Source organism: Neodiprion virginianus, chromosome 4 (assembly GCF_021901495.1).
Source record: "Neodiprion virginianus isolate iyNeoVirg1 chromosome 4, iyNeoVirg1.1, whole genome shotgun sequence".
NCBI lineage: Eukaryota > Metazoa > Arthropoda > Insecta > Hymenoptera > Diprionidae > Neodiprion > Neodiprion virginianus.
In genome coordinates, this window is record NC_060880.1 from 32,147,861 (window position 1) to 32,173,234 (window position 25,374).

General features: G+C 40.1%; 3 protein-coding genes across 10 annotated transcripts in view; 2 read left to right on the forward strand and 1 right to left on the reverse strand.

Moving 5' to 3' along the window:
• Positions 1 to 3,399: 3,399 nt before the first annotated feature.
• Positions 3,400 to 6,337, reverse strand: LOC124302280 (ferritin heavy polypeptide-like 17). The gene is given in 4 exon segments (XM_046758260.1): positions 3,400 to 3,937; positions 4,043 to 4,332; positions 4,538 to 4,642; positions 6,256 to 6,337. Coding segments are annotated over 4 exon segments (750 nt in total). The 5' UTR covers positions 6,323 to 6,337; the 3' UTR covers positions 3,400 to 3,649.
• Positions 6,338 to 6,486: 149 nt separating this feature from the next.
• LOC124302279 (uncharacterized) lies at positions 6,487 to 10,546 on the forward strand. 2 transcript variants are annotated; one of them, XM_046758259.1, is made up of 6 exons: positions 6,487 to 6,941; positions 7,189 to 7,338; positions 7,643 to 7,861; positions 8,181 to 8,265; positions 8,595 to 8,849; positions 9,048 to 10,546. In XM_046758259.1, the coding sequence occupies exons 1-6, from the start codon at positions 6,867 to 6,869 to the stop codon at positions 9,137 to 9,139; spliced, it is 876 nt and encodes a 291-aa protein (XP_046614215.1). In that variant the 5' UTR covers positions 6,487 to 6,866; the 3' UTR covers positions 9,140 to 10,546. The 2 variants fall into 2 exon arrangements, with proteins under 2 accessions (XP_046614215.1, XP_046614214.1); XM_046758258.1 differs by having other exon boundaries at positions 6,489 to 6,941; positions 8,181 to 8,388.
• A 1,593-nt stretch (positions 10,547 to 12,139) lies between these two features.
• LOC124302108 (uncharacterized) overlaps positions 12,140 to 25,374 on the forward strand; it is a 32,490-nt gene continuing 19,255 nt past the window's right edge. For 2 of the 7 annotated variants that reach the window (XM_046757897.1, XM_046757898.1), the window contains exons 1-4: positions 12,140 to 12,395; positions 13,495 to 14,075; positions 14,168 to 14,363; positions 15,243 to 15,407. In XM_046757897.1, coding sequence (XP_046613853.1) covers positions 13,692 to 14,075; positions 14,168 to 14,363; positions 15,243 to 15,407 — 745 coding nt within the window. In that variant the 5' untranslated portion in view covers positions 12,140 to 12,395; positions 13,495 to 13,691. Of the gene's footprint in view, positions 12,396 to 13,494; positions 14,076 to 14,167; positions 14,364 to 15,242; positions 15,408 to 21,931; positions 25,122 to 25,374 lie in introns of those variants that run through there. The other 5 variants (XM_046757901.1, XM_046757900.1, XM_046757902.1 and 2 more) reach the window with 5 other exon arrangements.

A 25,374-nucleotide genomic window follows, 5' to 3' on the forward strand; every position in this document is an offset into this window, starting at 1 on the left:
TATAATTTTTTTATTGACACGTTATACCAAGAAGATTGAAAAAATTATGAAAAATGAAAGAAATTTTGTTAGCGCATTGATAGCTACTGAATTTAGGCTTGCGCGAATAACGAACTAAAATAATTCATTAAAAACATGACAAGTGTCAAAATTTTTAGATAAGATAGATATAAATACAATTGCCATTAAATGGTATAAAAGTGTTTTATTCACCGTGCAAAAATCCTCGTCCTCCTCGTCCACCTTGTTCTCCTTGTCCACCTCGATCAGCCGCAACCACCCCTAACCACGTCCGACCACCTCCGAACACCGCCAACCACCTCCAACGACCACCGCAAACCACCTCGGGTTGTACTCCAAATACTAATAAATGAGCGTTTGTCCCGGAAGTCAAGTTTCACCAGGTAGCGGACCTGGAGCGCAGAAACTACGGAGCGCTTGTCCTGGAAATCAAGTTTCACCAGGTAGTGCACCTTGAATGCAGAAACTACGGAGCGATGTTCCTGGAGTCGAGTTTCACCAGGAAGCGGACCTGGAGCGTACAAACTACGGGGCGCTTGTCCTGGAAGTGGAGTTTCATCAGGTAGTGGACCTGGAGCAGAGAAACTACGGAGCGCTTGTCCTGGAAATCAAGTTTCACCAGGTAGCGGACCTGGAGCACAGAAACTACGCGGCGCTTGTTCTGGCAGTCGAGTTTGCACCAGGAAGCGGAGCCGGAGCGCAGGATCCAGGAGGTAGAGAACCCGGTACTCAAAATTTGCGGAGCGCGATTCTCATACGTCCGCTCTACTGCGCGGTCGTTTCTGGACTGAGAAATTCGGATAACTGATTTTCGTCTATATAGATCAAGAGAGAAAAAATTTTTGGTGACGTCACTTTCTGAACATCCCAACATCCAAAATTTGGTTTCGAACTTTAATATTATGTATGTATGATGTACGATGTATGATGATTTTAGTTTTCACATTTCAGACAAGAAATGCGCACCTTATCTTTCCTGCCGATTCCAGACTCAAGCGGCTAGGCCTTTCGATGGTCAGCCGTTGACTCAAGATATTCTTCAGTTAACGGGTCAGCTAATAATAACGCTGCCGTCCTGCTACAGTTGGATGATAAAAAATTTTGCTCGTACCTTTCAAATGTGTGTTAAAATAAACTCGGAGTTATATGAACCTTCGTGCTTTCCCAGGTTTTTTCTCTCTCTGTGAAAAAAAATCACCTACAATCACCTTTTTAGGCCTTTAAATCAGGACACTGCGTTAAATATATACTGTCTCACATACATTCATTTCATCTCGATCAAAATTAGCGCATCCGTGATGTATTACAGTTACTCTCAACTTTTTTTTATACGAACACTTTTCGAAAACAATTCTGCTTCTCTACCCAACGTAGATACTTCACTTGCCACTAGCTAAAACAGCGTTTCGATTTTATGCCTACGAAAATTCAAGATCGAGAGAGCAAATGAAAAGTTGTTGAAATAATTATGAATATTAATGTTATGGAATACATCGAGCGCGTGTCGAATAGAATCCCATTTCGAAATGAATAATTCTTCAATTTTCATATTATAGCCGTATTATTGTAGATAATATAATTTGTCTCCTGGAAAATTATGAAAGTTACAGTATGCATTACGTATTAATCGTAAATGGATCGTCTATATTAGTATCGTACATGGACCGCATATCCATATATACTTTTTGGTCTCTGCATCATTATTACACCTGATCCATTATTATTTATGATCTATGTATAAATTCTTCTCTCGGGTACTTATACTTTAATTAAATCACTGATTTGCTACGAATTTCGGAAGAAATTTATTCTCATTATTAATCTCGTGTATCACCGACAAGTTGGTAAGTACACACAGGCAAAGTACTGGCTTGGGCTTACCATTGCGAAGACTGTGTTGCTCGGAAGGTGAATGCAGCCATCATCATGTCGAAATCGGCAACTCTCTGATGATCTGCAATAAGTTCTCAACTCTGCCGTCGGAACATCTCAAGGGGCGCAAGCGCATGACGATTTTCGGTTGTCACACCAAAGCCCATAAGGGCAGCTGTTTTTATATTCTTCCGTCAACGGCGGTGAGAAGCGTTTCAACTTCCCCGGCGAAAATATTATGACATATTTTCCCCTGTCATGATGAAATTTGATGATTGACAGGTTTTTTACGATTCCAGATTTTAAGAGCTTTCATTCAAACTCTACACCAATACGATCGATTCACGGACAGCCGAAATATACCAGTTTTAATATCGTCCAAATCGTCAATTCGATCAAGAATATTTGTTCTTCGATAATTCTCTAGACTAGATACATGACGTATGCTTGAACTATGCATATGCCATATTAAGCTACTAATAGCTGCGAGAAGCTTACGGAGACAGCACAAGAGATCGCGTGTCCGTTGTTCGCGCTCAGGCAATTTATGCCTGAGATGATGCTTCAACATCGATGTTTAGGCAGAAGGAACGGTAAGATATAATAATAATTAGAGAATCCGTTGTATATGGCTGGCTAGACTCAGGTACCTACACGAACTGTTAGGTTCGAGGTATCCAAAAGCAGCTAGCGATAGATAAATAAATAAACTCATATCAAGGACATTAACAGGTCCATCAGTTTCGAGTCAAAAAACAGTGATGTTATCTCAAACATGACATTCTCAGATTTCAACTTATCAATGTACAGAAAATGTACATCCAAATGATGGGGATCACAATGGAAAATTGAATGCTCAGAAAAAGAACACTCATCACCCGAGACATTTGTACAAACAAGATACAGTATATTACAGTTGAACACAGTATTTCAAAATTTTATTAGCCGATGGCGTAAAACTATCATTTTCTTTTTCAATGTGGATGTTTAGTTATGTAGATACCGTAGTAGTTTAATGAAAAATAATTTGGTTCGTCTTTTTTCGTTCAATTGGCGAATTTGAAAGCAAATTAAACAGATTGGGGAAAGGTACGGTATGACACGACCCATGCAATTGAACGAAAATACAGTCATGTACATCTCAAGTTTATTTATACACATGGGTATTATGTGAAATTTTTACAACTGTGAAATTCAGACAACATAATTCAACTTTTGTAATCATCATTTGTAACGGAAGACGAGAAATACGACGTTATCATTTGAAAATGCTCAACTTTATGTACGTATAAGATAAGCAGGCATTTCAAGCCATGAAATTCAATGTAATTACTGGTGAATAATGAATTTAATTTGTAGTAATGAAATTGATACAATAGAATATTTGAATTTGACATCAATGTCAAAATAACTTGTTGTTAGTGGAGCATTGCATTTCATTCAGGCAAGACGTCTGTCTATTTCAATAGTCAAGACAGGTTGTAGAAATAGAGATTTTTGCACTAGTTAAGCTACAAAATTTTATTTTATTTCATTTCATCAGTACCTGTTACAAATATGTGGTGTAGATGTAGTTTGACACAGCTAGTTGCCCTAGTTACTGGGTCAACTACAATCCACTGAAATCAATGTAATGAAGTAAACTGTTTAGTCTATATTACAGAGAACAAAAAACAAAAAACTAATCTGTATTGTCATCATCACCATCTAAATATTATAATAAAATAAATTGAAGACATTACAATTTTGGAAAAATTTACATGCATGCCTGAAAATATTCATCGAAAAGGAATACTGCAAGAGATGCATCAGGAGCCGAACAGAACCGCTTGAGATCATTAACATAACCAGCCAAGGTGTGCACAGTTTTCGCTTGCCGATTGAAGAATCTCTCTTCCAAATAATGAGCAACGGATCCATCTGCCTCAGTATGCTTTGCTGTTTCTGCATGTATTTTCAAAGCTTCGTCTGCCAACTTTTTGTAGTTATCCAAAACATTACTCATACTGTCAAATTCTGACAGATTGTCTTTAATCTGCAAAACCTATCATAAACATAAATATGCAAAATAAAGTATGCCACATTATAACAACTTGTGTAACAGTTATTGAAGTAACAATATCACCTTCGTTGAGAAAAATTCGCTCACCTTTTCGTCATCGTCGCTCCAGAACTTAGCATCATCATTAAAGTTCATGTTTCCACCACGCTGAGTGATAAAGTTGATGAGATCTTTTGCGTCATCCCATGCTTGATCAGACAACTTTCTATAGAAACCTTTGAATCCATCACGATTACTCATGAAATTCCCAAAGTAACTAGACATCAGCAAGTATTTGAAACTTGCCTAAATCTGAGCATTGGCATATTGTTCGAGCTCACTATGTATTGTACCAAAGTGTCCATATGTGGTATTACAATTCTTCAATAGAACATCACCTACAAAATAAGTAACAGAAAATATGAATAATATTTATTAACTATATATTAGGTAATAATAATAATAATAACGCAAATCGAGTTTCAGCTCATGATTATTTGTCTTTCTTTACCACAACTGTCAAATAATCGTTGTAGTGACTGAAATTTGTATCTCTGTACAAAGTTAGTTTGAATGAAAGTTATTATAAAATAGTAACGTTACTTGAGTGATGACTTTTGCTACATATCTCATTGACATTTCTGTAACAATAAGTTGCTGAAGCAGCCACCATCAAGGTGGAAAGAACCACGAAAACTTCCATATTAGCTGAAAAATGAAACAATAAAATGTTAATCTCACAATCAAAATGTTACTGTTTATGAAATAATTCGAAAAACCCATTAGGCTAACAGCTTCAATCCTAAAACTTCCCACTATTCCAGTTATTTGTTGAAGTAAAAATTTTTGGCGAGAATTGAAGATTGTAATCCTGGTAAAAAAAACTCTACCGATAGCCCAGCCAATTTTTCTGAAAATTTATTTGGTTCTAAGTTAAGTGAAGTCAAACCAGTAGGCCACAAATCATCTTTAAGCTTTAAATAAAACCAATATCACAATTGCGTTGCATGCAATATAGAAAAATATATGTATATGGGCTTGTAAATATATGTATAGGTATCCGTATGGACCCTTGCGACATGCTCATACGACATGTGACACAGTCATTCGTTTTTATAGATAAGGCTTCGATCTATCGTTTCTTCACTTATTATCGAACAATAAATTTGTTACGTACATATAAATACACAGGAACAGGCATTGATCCAAAAATGACCAGAAATGATTTGCGAGGTTTAGAAACGCGTAGTTACGATATCAAGTGAAGATGTATTTATCAGGGCGCGTACAATAACTTCCCTTTCGCTTCGAGCACAAAGTTGCAAAAAAACTTCTAGGATAAAGTAAGATCGATATAAAAAAAAAAATTATAGTTCTAATGAAAGAAATGTCACCAAGTTGATGTTCATTCAAATGCTATTAGAAACTATCTTTGTGAAGAAAGAAGACGAAGTATTCAAATGACAAGAAGAAACTAACAGTAGAATATGAACGGCGACCGACCGTCAGTACGCCTCGATTTAAAAGCAACTTGTGACGCCCCTGAAGTTTGGTGATACGTCATGAACTGTAGTATACATGTGTGTGTAAAAATATTCTACTGCGGAATACGAACGGAGGGGCGATTGTGTTGATTGAATGTGATTTAACGTTTTTTTCTGAGTCTTTTAGTTCATCGATAATAAAAATAAATGTCAATTCAAATTAATTTTAGTTTTTACATTTCAAACAAAAATTACGCACTCCATCTTCTCTGCCTATTCGAAATTCCAGCGGCGAGGTGCTTCAATGGTCAGCTAATAACTTCGCCATTATGTGACGATTGATGATGGGTAAATTTTTCTTGTACTGTCTAAATGTAAGTTGAAATACACTCGAAATTTTAAAAAGCTTCGTTAGTTATCTCACATTAACAAAAAATAGCCGACAATCAACGTTTCGCTCAAAGATTATCTCATTTGATAGATTTAAAAATAAGAAATATGTGTACTTTTCCCGATCTTTCATATAGCAGCATTTGAAGAACCTGGTTTCCACTTTGATCCGACATGAAAGATATTTTTTCTCCATTATCTGATTTTATTCTTGACTTTTTTTCGGTGTTACTTAAATATTTAGCTATACAATTATTGATTGCTTTCAGTTTTTAACCATTTGTACACCATAATAGTGCGAAAGGAATAATAATAATCAACTATTCTCTACTTTTGCCATATCTGTTATATCGGTTCTTTTGCGTCATCGAGACGCCCATGTTTACGCACGTACCGGCTACGCAATACAAGTTGCCTTCATGCAGGCGGATTTTATTTATTACTCACAGTTAATGTTTGCCTCGTAATCATTGGAACGTGTTTTCACGAAACCATCAAGTACAGTCACTTTCATATCAGACAATATAATAATTCTTCAACTCAATTTTCTACCTGGAAACCTGTTCAATAGATAGTTCGATACATATCCACGAACTTCGGATACCTGGCTGTGATTTTGCGCCCGATAGCTGCAACTTACGTCGCATCGCTGACGCCTGCGCATAAATATTCATATATGGCGACGTTGGCGATAGTAAGACAGCAGTCAACAATGCCAGGATACTATCATGTTGGATGCTGGGGCCTTGCAGCTCGGTTCGATTACTGATGTACCATGGACGCAAGCGGTTTGCGTGTTTAATCTCTTGAGTAATTAAATGCGTTGCGGTTGGACCGTGTAAAGTGAATCAGAAGACCGAGGCTCAAATCTCCAATTCCACATGATGAGTTCTAATGTGCGGACTTCGAGCAGTTGTGTTTTGATTCTCTCTGCGCAGATTAAGCGAGATACTTGATGCGGGAGTGATGATAAATAATATAAAGTTCCGTAGAGTTTGAATTCTACCAACGAAGCGTTAGCAAGAAATTTGCCATTGACTCTAGCGTCTCCACGTAAAATGCAGCAACAGGGAACTCCAAAGTTCCTTAAATTCCACCAGAGCAGCGTCAGAAGCGTTGCATTTAGTCCACGGGTATTATGTCATAACATTGCACACCACAAATAATTCATTCCAATTATAAGTAGACTATGCTAATAATTGTCACACAACTGCTAAGCAGCGTATTAATGCAAATTCAATATTATTATTATTATCAAATCGCCATCAAAAGTAGAAAGCAGAATTTCATCTGTAGACAATACTAATTCATAGGTTTATTCATTCGTTAGAATCTTTTTAATCATTCAAACATCAAATGCATTCTAATTCTGTTTTCCAGGATAGATATTTGTTCTGCTCTGGTGGATACGATGGCAAAGTCAATCTTTATTCCGCGCTACGTATGGAGCTTCTTATGTGTTACCAGATTACAAGGATGACATTAGCCAAAAATATCAATGCAGTTCGGTTCACTTCTGATGGCTCCAGGGTATGGCTAAAAATTAAAAATACTTTATCTTGGACTAAGATAATCGTTATGGTTGTTATGGTGAACTAGGATAGTTACAATGTCCTAGAAAACTTAGTCCTCCGTGGCTTGTTTTGAGAACCTGTTTCACTGAGTGTATACTTGGAGATGATTTTCTATACAGTTCTGAATCAATCGATACAAGTGTAGCTGCATAGGTATCTTATATTATCGTTGGAAATATTTTTGATTCGATACAGAGAATAACAACTAAATCCTCAATAATAATTTGTAACATTAAACTAAGGCTCGCCTAATGTTCTAGATACTGGCTGCAACAACCGCACGGAGGCTGGTGGTAGTCGATGTTGAGAGAGGTGAACAACTCTTGGCATACGACAACTCCGCTTTCAGTGGCAGAGACAGAACTGGGTTGGCTACCGATCCATCCGGGCCAAACATAGCAGTCGCAGTTTCTGTCAATGGCAAAGGGCTGACTCTGTTGGACCTGAGGATGCCTTTACCTCTAGATTATATTCATGATGTACTTGGTTTCTTTACCATCTACGATATTTTCCTATTTATTTGCACAAAATCAATCTTTAACATGAATAACAGTCTTTGGAATTAGTGACATTTGATGAATATTAATTTCTCAAGTAACTTTAGACTTCTGTTTAGATGTTCCTATGTTTTCTTTGTCAGTTATCAATGATTTTTCAAAGGTCAAAGTATTTGGGCTAATGAGAAGGTATTGCTATTAATAGTACAGAATCAAGATAAAAATAACCGTAGTCGATTTGGATGAGTTTTTCTGACATAAAAATTCATATCAACTCTCAATTTTACTGTTTTTGTTTCAGCTACATGGGTCAGTGATCAGGGATGTGTGCTTCTTACACTCGTCATGGCCTTGGCAGAGTTCTATTCTCACCGGTGGTACCGATGGTACGTGCAAAGTATCATCGCTGGATGGTCGAGTACTGCATGCATTTCAAACTGGCCATACAGTCAATTCAGTCTGTGTCACCCCTGAACGATTCAGTCGAGGTTCTGAAGATGGATTTTACAGTATGTTTAGAAGAAGCAATTGCAATTCGTTATTTATCCACGGCAATTCGATGACTAGTTTTTTGAATTTGCGTGCTCCGATTCACAAAAGCATGCAAATTGTAATGCATTTTATTCATTTCCTGGGTTACTCAATCACGAATACAAAAATGAATCATTTTTCTTCTCTTACCTGAAGAAGAATAAGGAAAATATTTGATTGAAAGGCTTGATCATGAGCGGGGGTGACCTTATTTCGGCATACGTACCAGACACTGGGATACAGGAGCACCTGAAGGAACACAAGGACTTCCCTATATGGAAACTTAGGTACACATCGAACGGAAGTACATTGTATTCCGTGTGTGATGGTGGTATTTTACGAAAATACAGACGATATCCAGATCATCATGAATTCCTTGGCGAAGTCTATCGGCACAAGGGTGACATTCAGGACTTCGATTTGTCTTCTTACGACGAATGTATCCTTATAAAACAAAGAGACGAGTCTCAGCTTGAATTAAATGAACCCATTAAATCTTGATACAATTTATGCAACTGTGCTGTGTCGATCGAATTTTTCGCTTTCGCTTTATATTCGAAATGGGTAGAAAATTCTTTTTGAAAAACTACCGTTACGTCAATCTTGTAGAGTGTGCAATCCTTGACATGCTGTTCAGATATAGTGACCGCATCGAAAGACCGCAGTGTTGGCGTGCTTCTGCTGGGTCCACCTAACCACGGTTTTACCGAATACATGGAGCTTACATGATGATAGAAGCGATCTCAATCCGTCCTCAAATTTCTTTTATTAACGCCTTACACTTTAGCGGTTATTATGGTGCAGTTGGAAATTATGAATGTTGAAACTAGTGAAGATAAGGCAACGATAAGGATCCTAGTATATTCCATTTTTATGAAGGCCTATCTATGCAACGACAATTCGTACATGTAATACATTCGTAACATTATACGTAATGTAACGTAATGTGACCATAAGTGTTACGAACTTTTGTTACATTGCCGCTTTTGTGAATTTGTCCAAAACTCAAACTTGATTTCGTCAATTTCGTACACCTCCAGTAGCATGACCCATTTCTCGAGGGAAGCACCGAAAATTTATTATTTGTTGAATCTGAACACGTAAACTGTGTTAAACTCTTCATAATCACACGACCAATCACATCTTGTTCATGTATTACGAAATTCGTTATTGAATATCAGTATCATTTATATTCGGCGATCAATATTGAAATGCCAAGTTCAGTTTGAATGATTTTGTAGAGCTCGTAACTGCAGCAATAAATTAAAATTTTTCAATTACACCGATGATTCGCGAATGTCGGAATGATTCATCCAAGTTCAAGAATGAATACCATGTTATGTAACTAGTTTCTTTTTACGTGCTTATTACGATATATCATGGTATAAAATCAGGATAATATATCGGTTATTGTTTATACGTCGAGTATAGCGGACTGTGAAAAACGTTTAATGATTCTTTTTAATTGAAAGAATCATGAGACGCATGAAGTGAAAACGTTTTAAAAAAGGTGAAGGGTTCCTGTTTTATCGATGTGTTCCAATTATATAAATATATCAAACTGTTCAAAAGCATTTTCAGCAGCGTTACAAAAGCGTTATATTTAAGTTTGGATTGCGAAATTACGACCGTTTTGACTTAGTTTTAAATGGTGTTTCTGCAATCTAGCTTTGAAATTTATTACGTGCATGTAAATAGTTATTAATCCACACATGAACAATAATTTTTACGGACAAATTACTCAGTGCTACTTATTTAAATTATTGTAAAGCAGATTTCGTAACTTCACTGCCAGCCGCGGGCACAATCAATGAATCTAATAGTAAGTCTGAATAAACTACGGTTAAAACGTATTTGATCACGATTGTGTGAAACGTCAATACTGTGAACGTGCATGTATTTATGATGAATAGATGCAGATCACACCGAACTGTCGAAATTTGCCTAAGAAGTCGTATAAATAGATATTTTATTTTGTTAAAATCATAATAATACTGTTATTAAAATTAAAGATGAAATTTTATAAAAGTATACACACAAACACACACACATATACATATACACGTATTATATACATTATATCTGTTCACAAAAAATAAGACATTGATTCGTACGCAATAAAATGATAACATGGTACGACTGTCGGACGACTTTTGATTACTCGTCTTTATTGCATCCCACCCTTCTCCAATAAAATAATGTGACGGTCCATGCAGAATCACGGTCGATAATCAATTCGTTACATTTCCAGTCTACAGCTGACGTTACCGATATACATATATTTAATATTATGCAGGTAATCATAACTATTTATTTGTTGAAGTAGATGAGTATGTGTACATAAATGTAGCCAGTTATTCATGATCTATAATTAAGTACCTTTTTCGCTAACGCTTATTGAATTCATTGTCCCCGTAATTTTATATTACAGACATTGCGTATATTCGTATGATTGCGAGAGTCTTCTTAGCTGGCTATGCAGATCTGCAATCATTTTTTTGATCATTGTGTGAAATTATTTGCCATTCAATATGTATTAAAAATAAAATAAAAAATCTTTGTTTTTTCTAACGATATTTGTTGCACGTAATTTTTCGTATACAATTTTTGCATTATACCCATAAAATTGATTTATAAATTTACCAGGATTATATGAGGTGTCTAGTTCGAGAAGTTTCAAGGAACACGCGCCACCATTGTAAAGTGTGACTGGCATGCATGTCGCAGTAGCCGGAAATTAAAATCATTCCAACAAAGGCTCGTTGATTTCGCACATAGGTATATGAAGCATCAAGTACACATTGAAATCCATCTGATCAGGGTTTCTTCCTGCTCTGTGCATTCTCCGTGGAGTTCATGAAATTCGTAAAAGAGATGCGCGGAAAACCAGGACTTGGTATTGAATATAATTCTCAGTTATTTCATAATTTAAAAAAGTATTTCCACTTAAAAATTCTGTCATCGAAATACGAAAAATAGACATTTAAGATCAAACCGATTCTATCGAAATATTCAGAGCTCTCGATCTGATACTTTTTTCCTCCTACGAGGTGTTCACACAGAAACTTTTATAGTATATCGTAATCGACCCAGCTTTTGAAAATTTATCCAAAAGGATGAATAATGTGATTCCATTTTCAAGTTTAAGATAATTGCTCACTATGGGTAAATACCAGTTTAAGCCTGGCGGTTTTTTTACTTGAGGTTATTCACCACTGATGTAAATAAAGTTTATCATTACCTCTGCATAATTAGCATATGTGCTAATCGACGTACTAATCGCAGTAAGGAAGTGAACCAGCGGACGCGTTTGTGTGTTCATTTATACGTAGAATGGCGATAGTCATACGGGTATCAACCGGGCAACTTTCGTGTCACCTGCTTCCACCTCCGTCAACATCCCACTCATTGTCAGTACGTAAGCTGTACGGTCAATGTGCTCTGCACAATTCCCAGTTTGAAATTTTACCTCCTATAATATACCGTATTCCCATTTTTATCATCTCTTCGCCTCATTGAAACAAGCCAGTAGTGCTCGATGTTGCAAATTGTGTCCCTGACTGTTTCTAGTGCAGCAGATGCGCATATAAGTTCTCGCAAAGACGGTATGCAAATAAAAACATCTGCTTTTTAATTGACGGCTATGTAAGTAGTGTTCGCTGTTTGTTCCCACTCATCACACCTCTGCAAGACCTCCAGTAATATAAATATACGCCCGAGTCTCGGCACCGTTTCCAGTTGCGGTCTCGTAAACGGTGACTGATTGCGTGCCGGTTAGCTGCGGTTGATAAGAACGCGAACACAGGATCTGTGACTCTGGTTGTTATGTGAAAGAATTTCAGGGCTTGTTAGCAGCCTCGAAATATAAAGCGTTCAATTGACGTCAGTCTATCTTGACCTAAGGTCTTCGTTGTGATATTGTGCCTTCACCCGATTTGTGCGGATAAGCTGCAACAGCAAGAGCTTCTGAATCACGCTACCACGTGTGAGTATTTTTTGACACCAAGTTTCTAGACTTCTGGCTGGGAATATTAATTTCATCTTCGCGCAAGCTTGAACATCGCATTGAGAAACTTTAACTTTTGGCCTTTGACTGCGAGCGGGACCCAAACATGGTATAATCCATGGGCAACGCAGGGACCATTAATCGGTGTAGGTTGCCTGGTCGTATATTATATAAGCAATGGTACGGTGTAACGCGTGCGACGTAATTGGCGGTTATTACACATTTATTGTAAACCGTGATCGAGGGCGCAGCCGGCCGTGGGCGTAAACTACCCCTTGGAGTAATTAGAGAGTAATGAATCAGGCTGATTACGGCCCGAAGATAAGTTGAGGTCACGGGATGACTCGAACACAAGGTTAAGGTGTGATGAGAAAAGTGGAGCGAAGAAGAAAAGAGGGTCGGACTTGCCGCATCTAAGGATTTTAACGTCTGGTCAAATAATTGCTTAAATTCACCAATATCTTCTCGTAATTTACTGTTGTTAATACATTTACACTTTTCAAGACTCGCGTTCAGCATTTGCGAAAACAGCCGAATAGCTACGTTTTCAATTAACTTCTTTCGCTCCCTCTCGTAGTTAATTAATTAGAAGACTCCAATTATTGTCTCAAAAATGCTATCGTGCGGAATATCGGAACGATTGTACATTACCTTACGAATACCCGAGCGATCACCTATTTACCCGCAAACTGAATGTTGTTACGAATTGTAATCAGCTTCGTAATATTGCCAATTGATTCTCACTTCTCGCGGTTTATCGAACAGCCGATTAGAGCTTTTCATCACCGAAATTGCTGCCCTCGGTGTGAAATTTTTTAATTAAAACATTCTGATTGGTGTATTCTCAGTTAACCCGACGTCAAGTAATGAAATATTATTGATGTAATTGCCATCCGTGTATTCGTCGAGTTATTTTTAATTTGTTAAATTGCAGTTAATAGATTGCCAAACGGACTCGAGTTTACTCAGAATTCAATGCAGTCAATAACTTGCAAAGTTCTTTCACCTTTGGAGTATTTTCATATCCCAGAAAATATTCACGCTTCATTCATTATTGACTTCTGATGAATTCTTTCAGGTTATGCACTCACTCGCGGAGCAGATGAAAGGAAGAAAGTTCCTCATTCAAAGACGAGCTCACTGAGGCTGCGAGAAACAGCGATGCAATTTACTTCACTGCCTAGCAGTGCAAGGGAAGCGAACAAGAATACCACAGCGCATCGCGAACACTGTGCATTAGATGCTTGAAGCCGAATTATTCGCAACTGCACATCTATGAATTGCATCGTACGTCATAAAGACGCTGATTTGAGCTTCAAGATGAAGTGCGTCGCGGTAGAGAGCGAACGGGTCTTCGGGGACCTGATCGTTACCCAACAGAACCCCAGATTCGTCCCTCAGGCTTCAATTTATCCTAAGGATGCTCTTCCGGCCTTCAGAAATAAGACGCGTAATCTGGCTCACGAGGTCCTCGAAGCCCCGGACTTCATGGCCATGAACAGAAGGCGCGTCCTTCGCCACCAACGAAGTGTTCCGATACCGGATGCCATTGACAGGCCTTCCGTTCTGAGGAGATTAAAGTCCGCGGATGGTAGTCCCGATGCCAATGGTGACTGCAATGACCTTGGTAGCGAAAACCCTCCGAAGAAGGAACGCAAGGTTCGTGAACGCTGTTCTTTGATCGGCATTGTAAACTCGCCGCTGATTTCTTGCTAAGTCATGTAGCCAATAGACGATCGTTTCCGTTCCAGACTTATCCAGCCCCTTTGCTACGTGTTCATCGGGATCAGGAGGCGGTCGTGTCGTCCTTAGTGGATAAACTGCTTCTAGACATATATGGACTACCAGGTAGAGACAGAAGCCGGTCTGAGAGCGAATCGACGGTTTCGTCGCCCAGATTGCCACCGCAGCATCGATACCTTCAGCGAAAACGACTCTTGGCGAAAAGTAAGGAGTGAAGACACGTGTTTTACGGTTTTTAGATTATCAGCCGACGTCTTCGCGGTCGGCAACAACGTCCATGCAGCGAGCAGCACGAAGTGCATTGTGCTGCTGCAGTGACCTCGTTGACTTCGAGAGAACTTCACAGGCAGCATCAAGTGGCGAACCTTTTCTCCTGTCAAGGAGCTCTTCTTCTACTTCTTCCACACAGCTTCAGAAGTTGCATGTATCGCGAGAGCTGCTTCAGACCCGACGATGTCTAGCTTTAAAGTTGAATGTCTCGTCGATGGTTACAAATTGAAAACGGTTGATATACCGACGCGTGAACTTTCATATCTGGTAACACCGCGGGAAAGAATCGGAGGTATCCAGCTGGTGGATTTAATGTATAGACAAACGGGTGGGACAAAATTGTTTTAAGGGTGCAGGGTATAAATCTAGATGAGAGATATAATGAAAGAGCCTGGGAATCTTATTCATTATTTCAAGCGTAATTGCTGGAGATTCTTCTTCGTCTTGTAAATAATACCGTTTATTTAGAACAAAAATACTCTCTCGCAGGGTAAGAAGAAGAACCATTGTCTTTGTTTCAAGGAAAGGATAAGAGCCGTATTTCTCCGGAGATTTTGATGAATTGCGACGAATACTTTTTTACTTCCCTCGCGTCACCGATTTATTTCAGTTGTTGGAAATTTAGACGTGCTCCATTTATTCGACCATATTTGAACAGGAAAGGTTTTCTTTTTATAGGATACAGATCTCTGTTTGTTGTTTTGCAGCATGAAAATTCTTCAAAATTTCCAGCATCTCTTCCATACGGACTTTTCTTACACCAATCATTAGTCATCTCTGCTCGAAGCCTTTTAATACTTAAAATTTTTACAGATACGCCGGAACTGCAAGTTCTTGTCGAGACACTCAGTGAGCACGTCAATCACGCCGGCGGATTGCTTATTCGTCAGCTTCGTCGCCGGGATCGTAATATCGCCAAACGTGACAAGCAATACGATGTCATTACCGCTCACCTTCAAGCTCTCAGCGAAAAACGCAGTGAGTGCAATTTTCCTTTTAAAAATTGATTGTCTGGGGTTTTCCGATTAAGAAAATTGTAAATTAAACCATACATGATGGTACGATGTGATTTAACATTTTTTTACCATCGATGACGTAACTTATTCAAACCCAAATACATGTGTCCCCTAAATCAGAATGATTTAAATCGAATATAACTAAATAAGCTTTTACACTCACAATGAGTAAGTTCACGCGGCTGCGACCCCTCAGATCTCATGGTCAGTACAAGCTTTCGAAAGGTGGATCCACGTGCCCGCCCAGCGGCTGCTGCTTATTTGTAACGTTGGAGCACATTTAGATACAGATTGTTTTGAACTTAACAAAGCCTAATCCTGCTAAAGGCTTACGACGTCATTTGGTTCGACAAATTTCATCTGAGTACGAGTGAAAGGGTGCACCCTAGCTTCACCTCGATATATCAGGCGTGTACCTCCCCAAGTTGCCACGTGACACACCAGCACGCTGTGTACCTTCTCTCTGTCATGACTCCATTGTTCCAAAGATATACTCGGATTTTCACTATTCTTCTACCTGAGGAAATACTGAGCCGATCAGTAAATAACAAGTTTGAGAATAGAATCCGTATTTCATTAAACTACCTGACGTACGAATTATGATAATCATACACCGCGCAACGAGTTAGCTCCATCCTAGAGTTTTGAAGTTGTCTCGACGTGCCACGCCGACGGAAGTACAAACCAAGGGGATTGAAATTAGTAACCATGAATGTTTGCACGTTATGCCCTACTAATTCACTAAATTATGAACCGTGTCGTCGGTACTCTGCGCACAGTGGGTCGCATGAATCATCACGATTCCCCTTCTCTCGTTGCTACGTAGTCCAACATCGCAAACCCCACGAGTTTAGGATCTCGTCGCGAACTTGTATTAGGTGGTTACAACTTACGAGCCCATTACTCCAGCATAGATAACTTGAATCCAATTCAGAATCATTAACCGTAAAACGGTAACGTTAACTTTTTTTGACCTATTCCAGTAATGTGGGGTGAAAAAACGGCCCCATCTTGTAAATTTCATATCTCGGGTACATCATATCGTTAAGAGTCCTATAGGGTCTCATTTTCTTAGTTTTTTAGTGAAGAATCACCTGGGCTGAAAACTTTTTGCATAAGTTCCAAGAAAGTGGTCAAAAATTAATGTGTCTCGAGTCGACAACGTAAGTTGTTCTTTTGCGGTCGGAAATTCAGATTCGCGTGGAGTGTTTTTTCACCCTCCGTTACCGTTCTAGGCTTAAACTGCACTTTGACGATGCTGGAAAATCTCTCGAGGAAAGAATTCAACTTTCTATGAATATAACGCACACATGGAAAATTATACAAGAGTTACAGTCTGCATTAGCCTCTAAAAGACCCATTAAATCCTCCCGCAAATGGCACGGTGGACGTTTATAGCAGACAGGATTGTCATCGAGCTTCATGGAGACGTTCACAATCCCGTTGGTGGATCGTGACACAAGCTTCGTCTTATAAAAATATTCAGCACACGTTACAGAAGCGAATACAGGGTGGTGTGACGCAACGGTAACAGCTGGCTTGACAATAGCCACGTTATCGAGAAAAAGCCAACCAGCTATTATGCTAATGACGCGAGTGGTGATAAGCGTTGTGTTACCGGTAGACCTCAATCTCGCACAATAGGCGTGCGTACACTTCATTTCTTGCACACATACGTGTATCCAGATGTTGCATAGAACCTTGGGCGAGGCGTAAGAATCGGGAGTAATTCTGCTAGAAATTGCTTGCAATTAGCTATGAACATTTCCGCGGCGTAATAATGACGTTGAATTTATACCGAGAGCAGGAAGCGGGGTTAATTGCACTCAAGGTGCAGAGTTGCGGAGGATTCCAGGATTTCTGATTCCACCGGCAGTTTGTATTTGAGTGTTGAAACCACCCGATAAATGCTTGATTCATGGACATGACCGGTATTATATGAGGTAAATTATGAGGACTGGTACTCTCCGCACGGTTTTCCATGCGAGATACTTTTAATAATAGCAGCCTTTCCGCGGTACTGATCACGCATTCTATTATGCTACCCGCATCATGGGGACTCGAATCGTTGATTTTCGGCGCAAGGCTTACTTGAAAGAGTTCAATTTATTCGCACAGATTTCGAGATATGCAACCGTAATCAACTCGCAGCGCTGAAGATACTCTCGTATCTGCAAACTGGACGAAGCTAATTGAAAACTATTGGACGGTGCTCCATAGTTCATATTTATCGGGGAGGCGGGAAGAGGCGACATCATTTTTCAATAAACGTGGTCGCGCTTCTGCTTTATTGTGCTGAATTCTAAATTTTTACCTTATCAACCGTAACGCGGTGAAATGTTCAGGAATCTGTAACGTCGATGTTGTAGCAAATATATGAGGGTTGAAGAAAAGGATATCGAATTTGCGGACTGACAATGAGTCTTCCATCAAATCTGTGGTGTCGTCATGAAAAATATTTTAAGTTGGGTTTCCGTCATCCCGGATTGTAAAACTCCGGTTATTGATCCCTTTTGACGCGGCATATTCGCATTCGATCAGGTTCACGTAGCACGCAATTTCACAAAAAGTGTGGTGCTGGAATATCAACAGGCGACTGCAAATCAACCGTGACAGCTTCGCGGTTTATGAAATAACCTTCTTTCGTTACCTTTCCTCTAGACATTGATTCGTAAATTCCTTTATAATCCGGGAAACAATTTTTGCGTCCATCAATATTCGACATTATGATCTGAAAATTACTGAGAGGATTTTGTAGTCAATTCTCTGTCCAAGACGTGGAGACAATTAAGCGTGCACCTGCTTCAACCTTGATACAAAATCCTATATAGCACAGAATGTAATCTTTCTAGCGCCGCAGTAAATCCCAGGTGCTCTTTATTTTATACCCCAAAATGGTTTACTGAATTGCCAAATAATTCCTCTGTCACTCAAGTCCCTGTTGAGACCTGCCTGCGACAATAGATATCTTCGTACTACAGCGACTGCTTTTATGACGGTAGAAAAAAAATACCCATCGTGCACGAGACCCTTATTCCCGCTTCTTTTCTGCATCGTTCAGACTCACGTGTTTTACGAACTTGAAGGTTTTGCGAGAAATTCAACCGATCAGGCCTTGTCTTAACCAATTTACTGTAAACATTTTTTTACATTGAAATAGTAAAGCAATCAGAGAACTTATTTTGACTGACAGCCAGAGGATAACGATGTTTTCACACACGGAGAATGGCTTCTTTGACTTTACCAAATATGTGAAATTGAATTTATTTCAAATGACAAAACGTTTCTTTCGCTACATTTAATCATCATATTTGGTAAATTAAAGATGTTCCGTTCTGATAGCATTCTGTTCGTCTCTCGAAACTCGTACAAGGATTTAATAACTCACACTGATACCTATTTCGTACTCAAACGTTTTGCAAACAATAGTATGAAGAAATATTGCGAAATGATATTGTTAGTGACAGACCTCACAGCCGGGTATTACGAGTACCCAAATTTCCTTTTGCACTAGCTATAAGTCTCACAGTCACCCTTCTCGATAGACTCAAAACAATAATAGTGGGTTCGGGGTCGATTTAACGATCAATAATATGGCCACCAGATATGAAACTGTACTTCAGGGTCTATTTTAACAGTCTTTACATTCAATCAATCAGTAATTATTCAACGCTTGTGTCAACTTGGGTAACTTTCTAACGGTTATCCGTTCAACTCGGGTCTCGTCGCGATTGGAACCGGAGTAAGCCCCAGGATGACGTGTACAGGTACCATCTCAACCGAAATCATCGGTCAGTACCTGTACTATTTTAACCGGGGGCTGCAAGCCGCGCCGGTTTCCCGACACGGAAACCACCCCGAGGTAGCTTAGCTAGCCCGGCAAGGCCATCCCACGCGGCTACACCAATTTTGTGTGATTTGTTATTTACTTTCAAGTGTTCTTCTTGATCCGCGGACTGTAATAACCACGCTGGTTTCCCAAAGTGTCAACCACCCCGGGTCAAAAGCGCGAGAATCCCCAACCGGTTCTACCCAGTTCTGCTTTCGCATCTAATTACTCGATCACCAGTACATTAGAAACACGATCCAACGTCATTTAATAATAAAATCGATCATTATGAGGCTCGATTCGTCGAGTTGATAGCCCCATGTTCACACAGTTCACTGTTTCACTCTCGCACACATAACGAGCTACTGTCAAAAAGACTCACGTGTTAACTCTTCCGAGTTTCGACTAATACTAATCTGGTTTTGGATTCTTCTCCGTATTCTCCTCTCGCTTGCTCTCGCGGGGATTTTGAGAACTTTAGATTATATTGTCTTGTTGACCACTCGCTGTAGTGTGCGTGAGATTAGCGTACTTGGATTCATTCGCACACACACACACATCGTAGTATTATAATACATTCTGTCCCTTTACTAATCTCTAACTGATCTATAGCGGTCGTACACCCCCTTGCCTTACCATACCTCTCTGTTATTACATATGGTTTCAAGTAATGCTCGTCAAAACTGTAGCGCTATTGAGTACACTTTTTAATCTTTTACACATTCTCAGGTTGAGATCGCGTTAAACATTGGATTATAACTTAATAATCACATGGGGCAATAATGGTCTATAGCAATGGTCGATTACGAAATTATAGGTCATGAAGCACTAGTTACAGCTGTTGTTTTCTGTCTATGTATTGGTATGCGTCGCCAACAGATATTGCTGTTGCCAAAGCTAGGCAAAGCGCAGCTGATCTTATAATTATAAACTTCCACAATAGCGCGTGAATGTTGCACTGTGGGGGTCGACAGTGGTTTGGGAGGACCGCCTCTGAACTTGTCAAGCCCCGAGAAAATCGAAATTGAAATAAATGAACGAATAAATACCAATTGAACAAACGGACAACATTTTCGCTCACTGATTGGAAGTACTCCCATTGGAATTTCTGATTCTCAGCTTGTATTTTGTTTCGGCGTCGAAATTATTCACGAACCAGTCCGTTTCAGACTGTATTTGTACGGAATTTTTTTTTCTCGACTCATTTGAATCTACGATTCTTTGTGCGGAATTTGTTTTTGTGAAATGAATATGGAATATCTAACATGTGAGATTGTAATTTTAAAACAACCGCATTAATTAAAATATTCTATTCGTCATTTAATTAGCCTGCAAGGTTGTTATCAAGAAATGGGAAAATCTGACAGACCAATCCACATTTGTACCTATAGCTGAAAACGATCGCCAAAATGGTACTAATCAATTTCGGCTCCTATATTATACAATATATGATTTCACTGAAGGTCTAGTGATGTTAACTGTCTATTTCGTGAATATCTTTTTCAATTGGTTATGTATCGGAGTCATGGTCGAGGCGAAATTTTAACATTGAATAAAAAAAAAAAAAAAACGTATATCTTCTTTGCATTACGTTCTAACGTCTGGTGTTTAACAATAAGTGTAATTGCTACATCGGGTTATAGGTTCGATACTGCAGTAAATTGTTCGCGTTGTAGAAGTGTGCGCATCTTGAACCACATGGCTGTTTCAGAAGAGTCGAAGCGTATCGTTTCCACCTGTGAGACTGCGGCTATGAGGGGCCACGCATACATCTCGTGGCTAACAGTAAGGATCAATCGAGGTTCATACACGATCGTACTTGGCGAATATCGACCCATCGACCGCAGGATCGCCGCGCAAGATACACCTGCGAAATGGGGGAAGATGTTCAATGAGATAAGTGCGATAAAGAGGCGCCCAAAGTTCCCGGGGTGTCCTTGTTCCCCTAGATGCCAACGGGCACGCGAACTGGCTTCGTCGTAGTGACTAGAGAGTCGCAGTTGTTGTCGCAAGCGGTGGTGCACTGATCAATAATTATGGTTCGTCGCTTCCACGACGCCCCCGCGCGACGCCCTGAACGACGCGTACATCTTTGAGGCGCTTGCGCGCCTATTTCTACACGAGGTTCAACCAGACTTCCTAAAGCCATGCCACCACTGATTTTGCACCTCTCTCGCCACGTTTCTCCTCGAGCTAAAGACCCCTCACGGGTCTTGTCTCACCCTGTAGTAAATTCGACTGCGCCTTTTGACCCCCCTCACATGCCCCCCCTTTCAACCTCAGCGAAAATCGGAGATCATCAACAATGCTAACTCAGGCATAAGCTCGACTTCCGCAGATTACTCCAGTGCTGATTTGCTCCAGTGAATGTTTTTTTAATTTTCTCTTCTACCAGAAAATTCCGAGGTTTGAGTGATAAATTTTGTGTTATTCGTCTACGTGGGCATTCTGACGGCCTATAATTTCAGAACCCAGTGAGTCATCGAAAGAGCAGACCGCTGATACCCACGTGCTGATAGCTCGTAGCGAGTTTGATTCACGTCGCGAGGGTAGACTCGCGAAAGTTTGTTCCCTGAATTTTTGAAAGCTTCCATAGCGACGAGGGAAGTCGGGCGCAGACGCCATTCAGAAGGTGCAGAGGGGGTCGAAGCTTGGAAGAAGAACGCGAGCAGGGTGTCCTCAGTGTCTGCCACTAACGGGGCGAGCAAACAGAAGGCACGGCACCCCTGCCGAAAAGGGCGCACGCGCATCCCTTCGCGGCACGTTGCCAGGGTCAGCTGATTCAATGAACTTGCCAGGTTCGGCCAGGAATCGTCGAGTTCGCCGTAGTTCGCCGGAAGAAGAGGGTCAGGCCTTTGTTCGAGGGAGAGAAGAATCTCGAGTGATTCGGTTCAGCCGTATCGCGGCCGTGCGGGATAAAAAATACTCACAAGTCTTTCGTTCTCGTAACCGACCTGCACAGGGATCGTGTTTTACAGAGATGTTCATGCTGCCCAAAGTCAGCAGGGATAACGGGAAACTTTCAGCCAATTCAGTGGAAACGTATTTTCTGTGTGAATCCGTGTACAACGTGCATGATCAGTGTCCTTCCGCATTTAGCCGCCGTTCACTGCTTGTCCAATCGTGGTTCGTCATCTATTCATACATCAAAGGCTTACAAATTATATTTATGATCAAGGTTTCAGTGGGTTTCACCTAATACCGAAGCGGTAAGATCGTTCGGGTAAACTCTAGACTACATTATTCTACGAGTAGCTGACTGTAGGGAGTTGAGTTCGTATTTCTCGACACGAAACGTGTCTCTGGCCTCGAGGAATGAAATACTCCCGAGTCACCCTGCCCCTCGTCCTTGCGGCTTTGAATTATTCAATTAGCTATGGACGCTCACAGCAGCGTGAATATTAACGTCTGATAACCATTTTGGTGGAAATAACAGGTTCAGGCGCTTGAAATTTTGCTACATGCACCGTTTTAAAACTTCTCCACCGAGGAGAATGAGATCTTATTGAAGAAACTTGAGTGGGATTGATTGAACGGTATCTAGATGGTCGGTAGATTCAATAAAACTCGTGGTGTATAGTCATCCTACGATTTTGCTGCCTCACAACCGCGCTGTAATTGGAGGAATTTTGGTAAGCAGGGAGCGCGACTTACGGCTTATCTTGAAATGAAAGCGAAACGAGGAGGGCTAGATTACGGGCGGCTGAAAGGATCATGAGAGGTCCGGAAATGCTCTGACTATAGCTGTCGAATGTGGGAAATCACGGTTCAGTAGCACGTGAACCTTGTGAATTAATTCCGAACCACATTACAGCCGAGCACATAAGCGCGCGCCTTCCGTGCCTTAATTGAAATAAATGACCTTCTCGACTTTCTTTCTTCAACTTCTACCGAGTACTAACTACGCGTCCCCGGAGCGCGTGATATTTGAGGAAATGAAAATTTTACCTCTGTCCGAAAGCTTCGTAGCGCCGTGTGAGTGTAGGTGATGGAAAATGGAGCACACCGATGTACGGCCAGTCATTTGATTTGTAGTCTATTTTCATGCACCCGTCGAGTAGCGAGTCTAACGATATTTACCCTTCATCTGTATGCAAACAGGGTGACGCTACGCTGTTTACGCCTGCCTGAGGATAGCCAGGATCCTTTTACCTTCGCCTCGTACTCCAACGGTGACGTAATGCTCGCGCTTGTGATTTTTCTGTAATCATCAATTCACGTCGCGTTCGTGCCTATATGTTGTTCGGCTGGAGATAAGGCCAGTCACAATGTTTTGGAACGGGGCATGGGAATTGACGCAGTGACCAGGTGGTGTCGCAGGCTATTACCTACACCTGTCATTAGCAGATATATTGGATTGACGGAATCTTTTTTCGCTGAAACAAACCTGATTAGCGGATTACAAAATGTAATCCACGTATTTTTGGGATGAAATTCACAAGTTCAAAATGAAGCCAAGGAATCCGGAGAACTGTTATCTTGGTGTATGGCTTCGAAATTCGACTTTAAATTCCTGAACTTGAACAGGAACTTGATCGGCTTTGGTACCAAAATACCTGCAGACGTATTATGCCAGTTTTTAAGGTTCATTCGCAACGAGGACCACCAACTGCAACGCAGTTTATCGGAAATCCATATCACAGAGTTAAATATGCAATATATACCACGGTCGCACTCTATTTATGCTGTCAATTATTGCGTACATACGTAGGATGGTATATACGTGCAGAAATGAAGGGCTGATATTTCCGTTCGTCCGAAATATTCTATTCATTTCTTTGCTCCGTAAAATCTGACACCTTGACACTATGACTTGTAGATTTGGAATAAGGTGAAAGGTTCCTCGTTCCGTGATTTGGATGACTAAATGTAAATATAAGATCTGCACCGTCATGGAAACATATCAATTGTTTTATTATCTAAAAAAATCAACTCAATTAGCAAATACGACAATTTTTTGATGCAAATAATATCGTTTCATCTCTTCCCTTTTGGTACTCTGAAAGTTAGGTATTAACATTCGATTTCTGTCTCACTTACTTTACCAAACATTTGCCCCCCGGCGCTATAAATGCGTTACTCTGTCCGGATCTGTAGTCAGACATGTGTCATTCTGACGACAGTGGAAACAAGTATGGAATAATGTTCTTCCTGCTTTTATACCCGCAACCAGCTATTCTATCGTTTATACTTTGCCGGGAAACACAACGAACTAAAGAAGAATGTATCAGTAATGTCGGAGTTTGTTTTCCGGTCTTTGTACTGCCTTTCCTTCGGAGGCTGAACCTCATTTCATCCATTGTTTTATTTTACGTACTTCTGCGTTAAATTGCATCTCCGTTTTTTCACGTACATATTTCTGGTCTAAATTATTTTCTTCCACTCTGTGCTGAAGATCGTGATATAAGGAAGAAATTCACACTCCGAATTCTCAAGATCACTACAGAATCGATTCAAATTCCATTTCTGATATGTGAATGCTTGTCAATATATGGCGATGAAAATTTCGACTGAGCGTTACTTCGATCGCGTTACATCGATGGTTCACCGAACAGTTTGAAAATAAATTGACTCTAAGATGCGTGATGTGGAGAAAAAGAATGGTAGCAATGAAATTTCAGAGAGGCTTAAATTTTCACAAGTGAGTGCAACGAATTGTGTCCTGCAACCATGAGACACGAGAACGGTTAAGGTAGAGGTACAGAAATTGTACCTGCATGATGAAGACCAGAAAGATGAAGATGAAGATGAAGGACGGAAGAAGATAAGGGAGGATGAGCGGATTCTTCAACTCCCTGAAAAGCCTCGCGTCAGGAGCTGCGAATGCCGCTAGTGCTGCAAGCAAAGGTAGGGATGAAAAATGGTGTAATAACAATGTCATTGAAAATGTTAATAATTGTGCGTCGATGTACCCAAAACATGTAATACGATCGCACAGGTTACAGCGAACCAGATATAATGCGGGCATGGCACAGCTGCTGTCGCCCCTGCTGTTTACAGTTTGACTTGATTAGCCATTGACGGACTTATCTCTTCTTTTGCGACAACGCACATATATAATTATGGAGCTCCTGACCCTCGAATACAGTATAGATGCTCA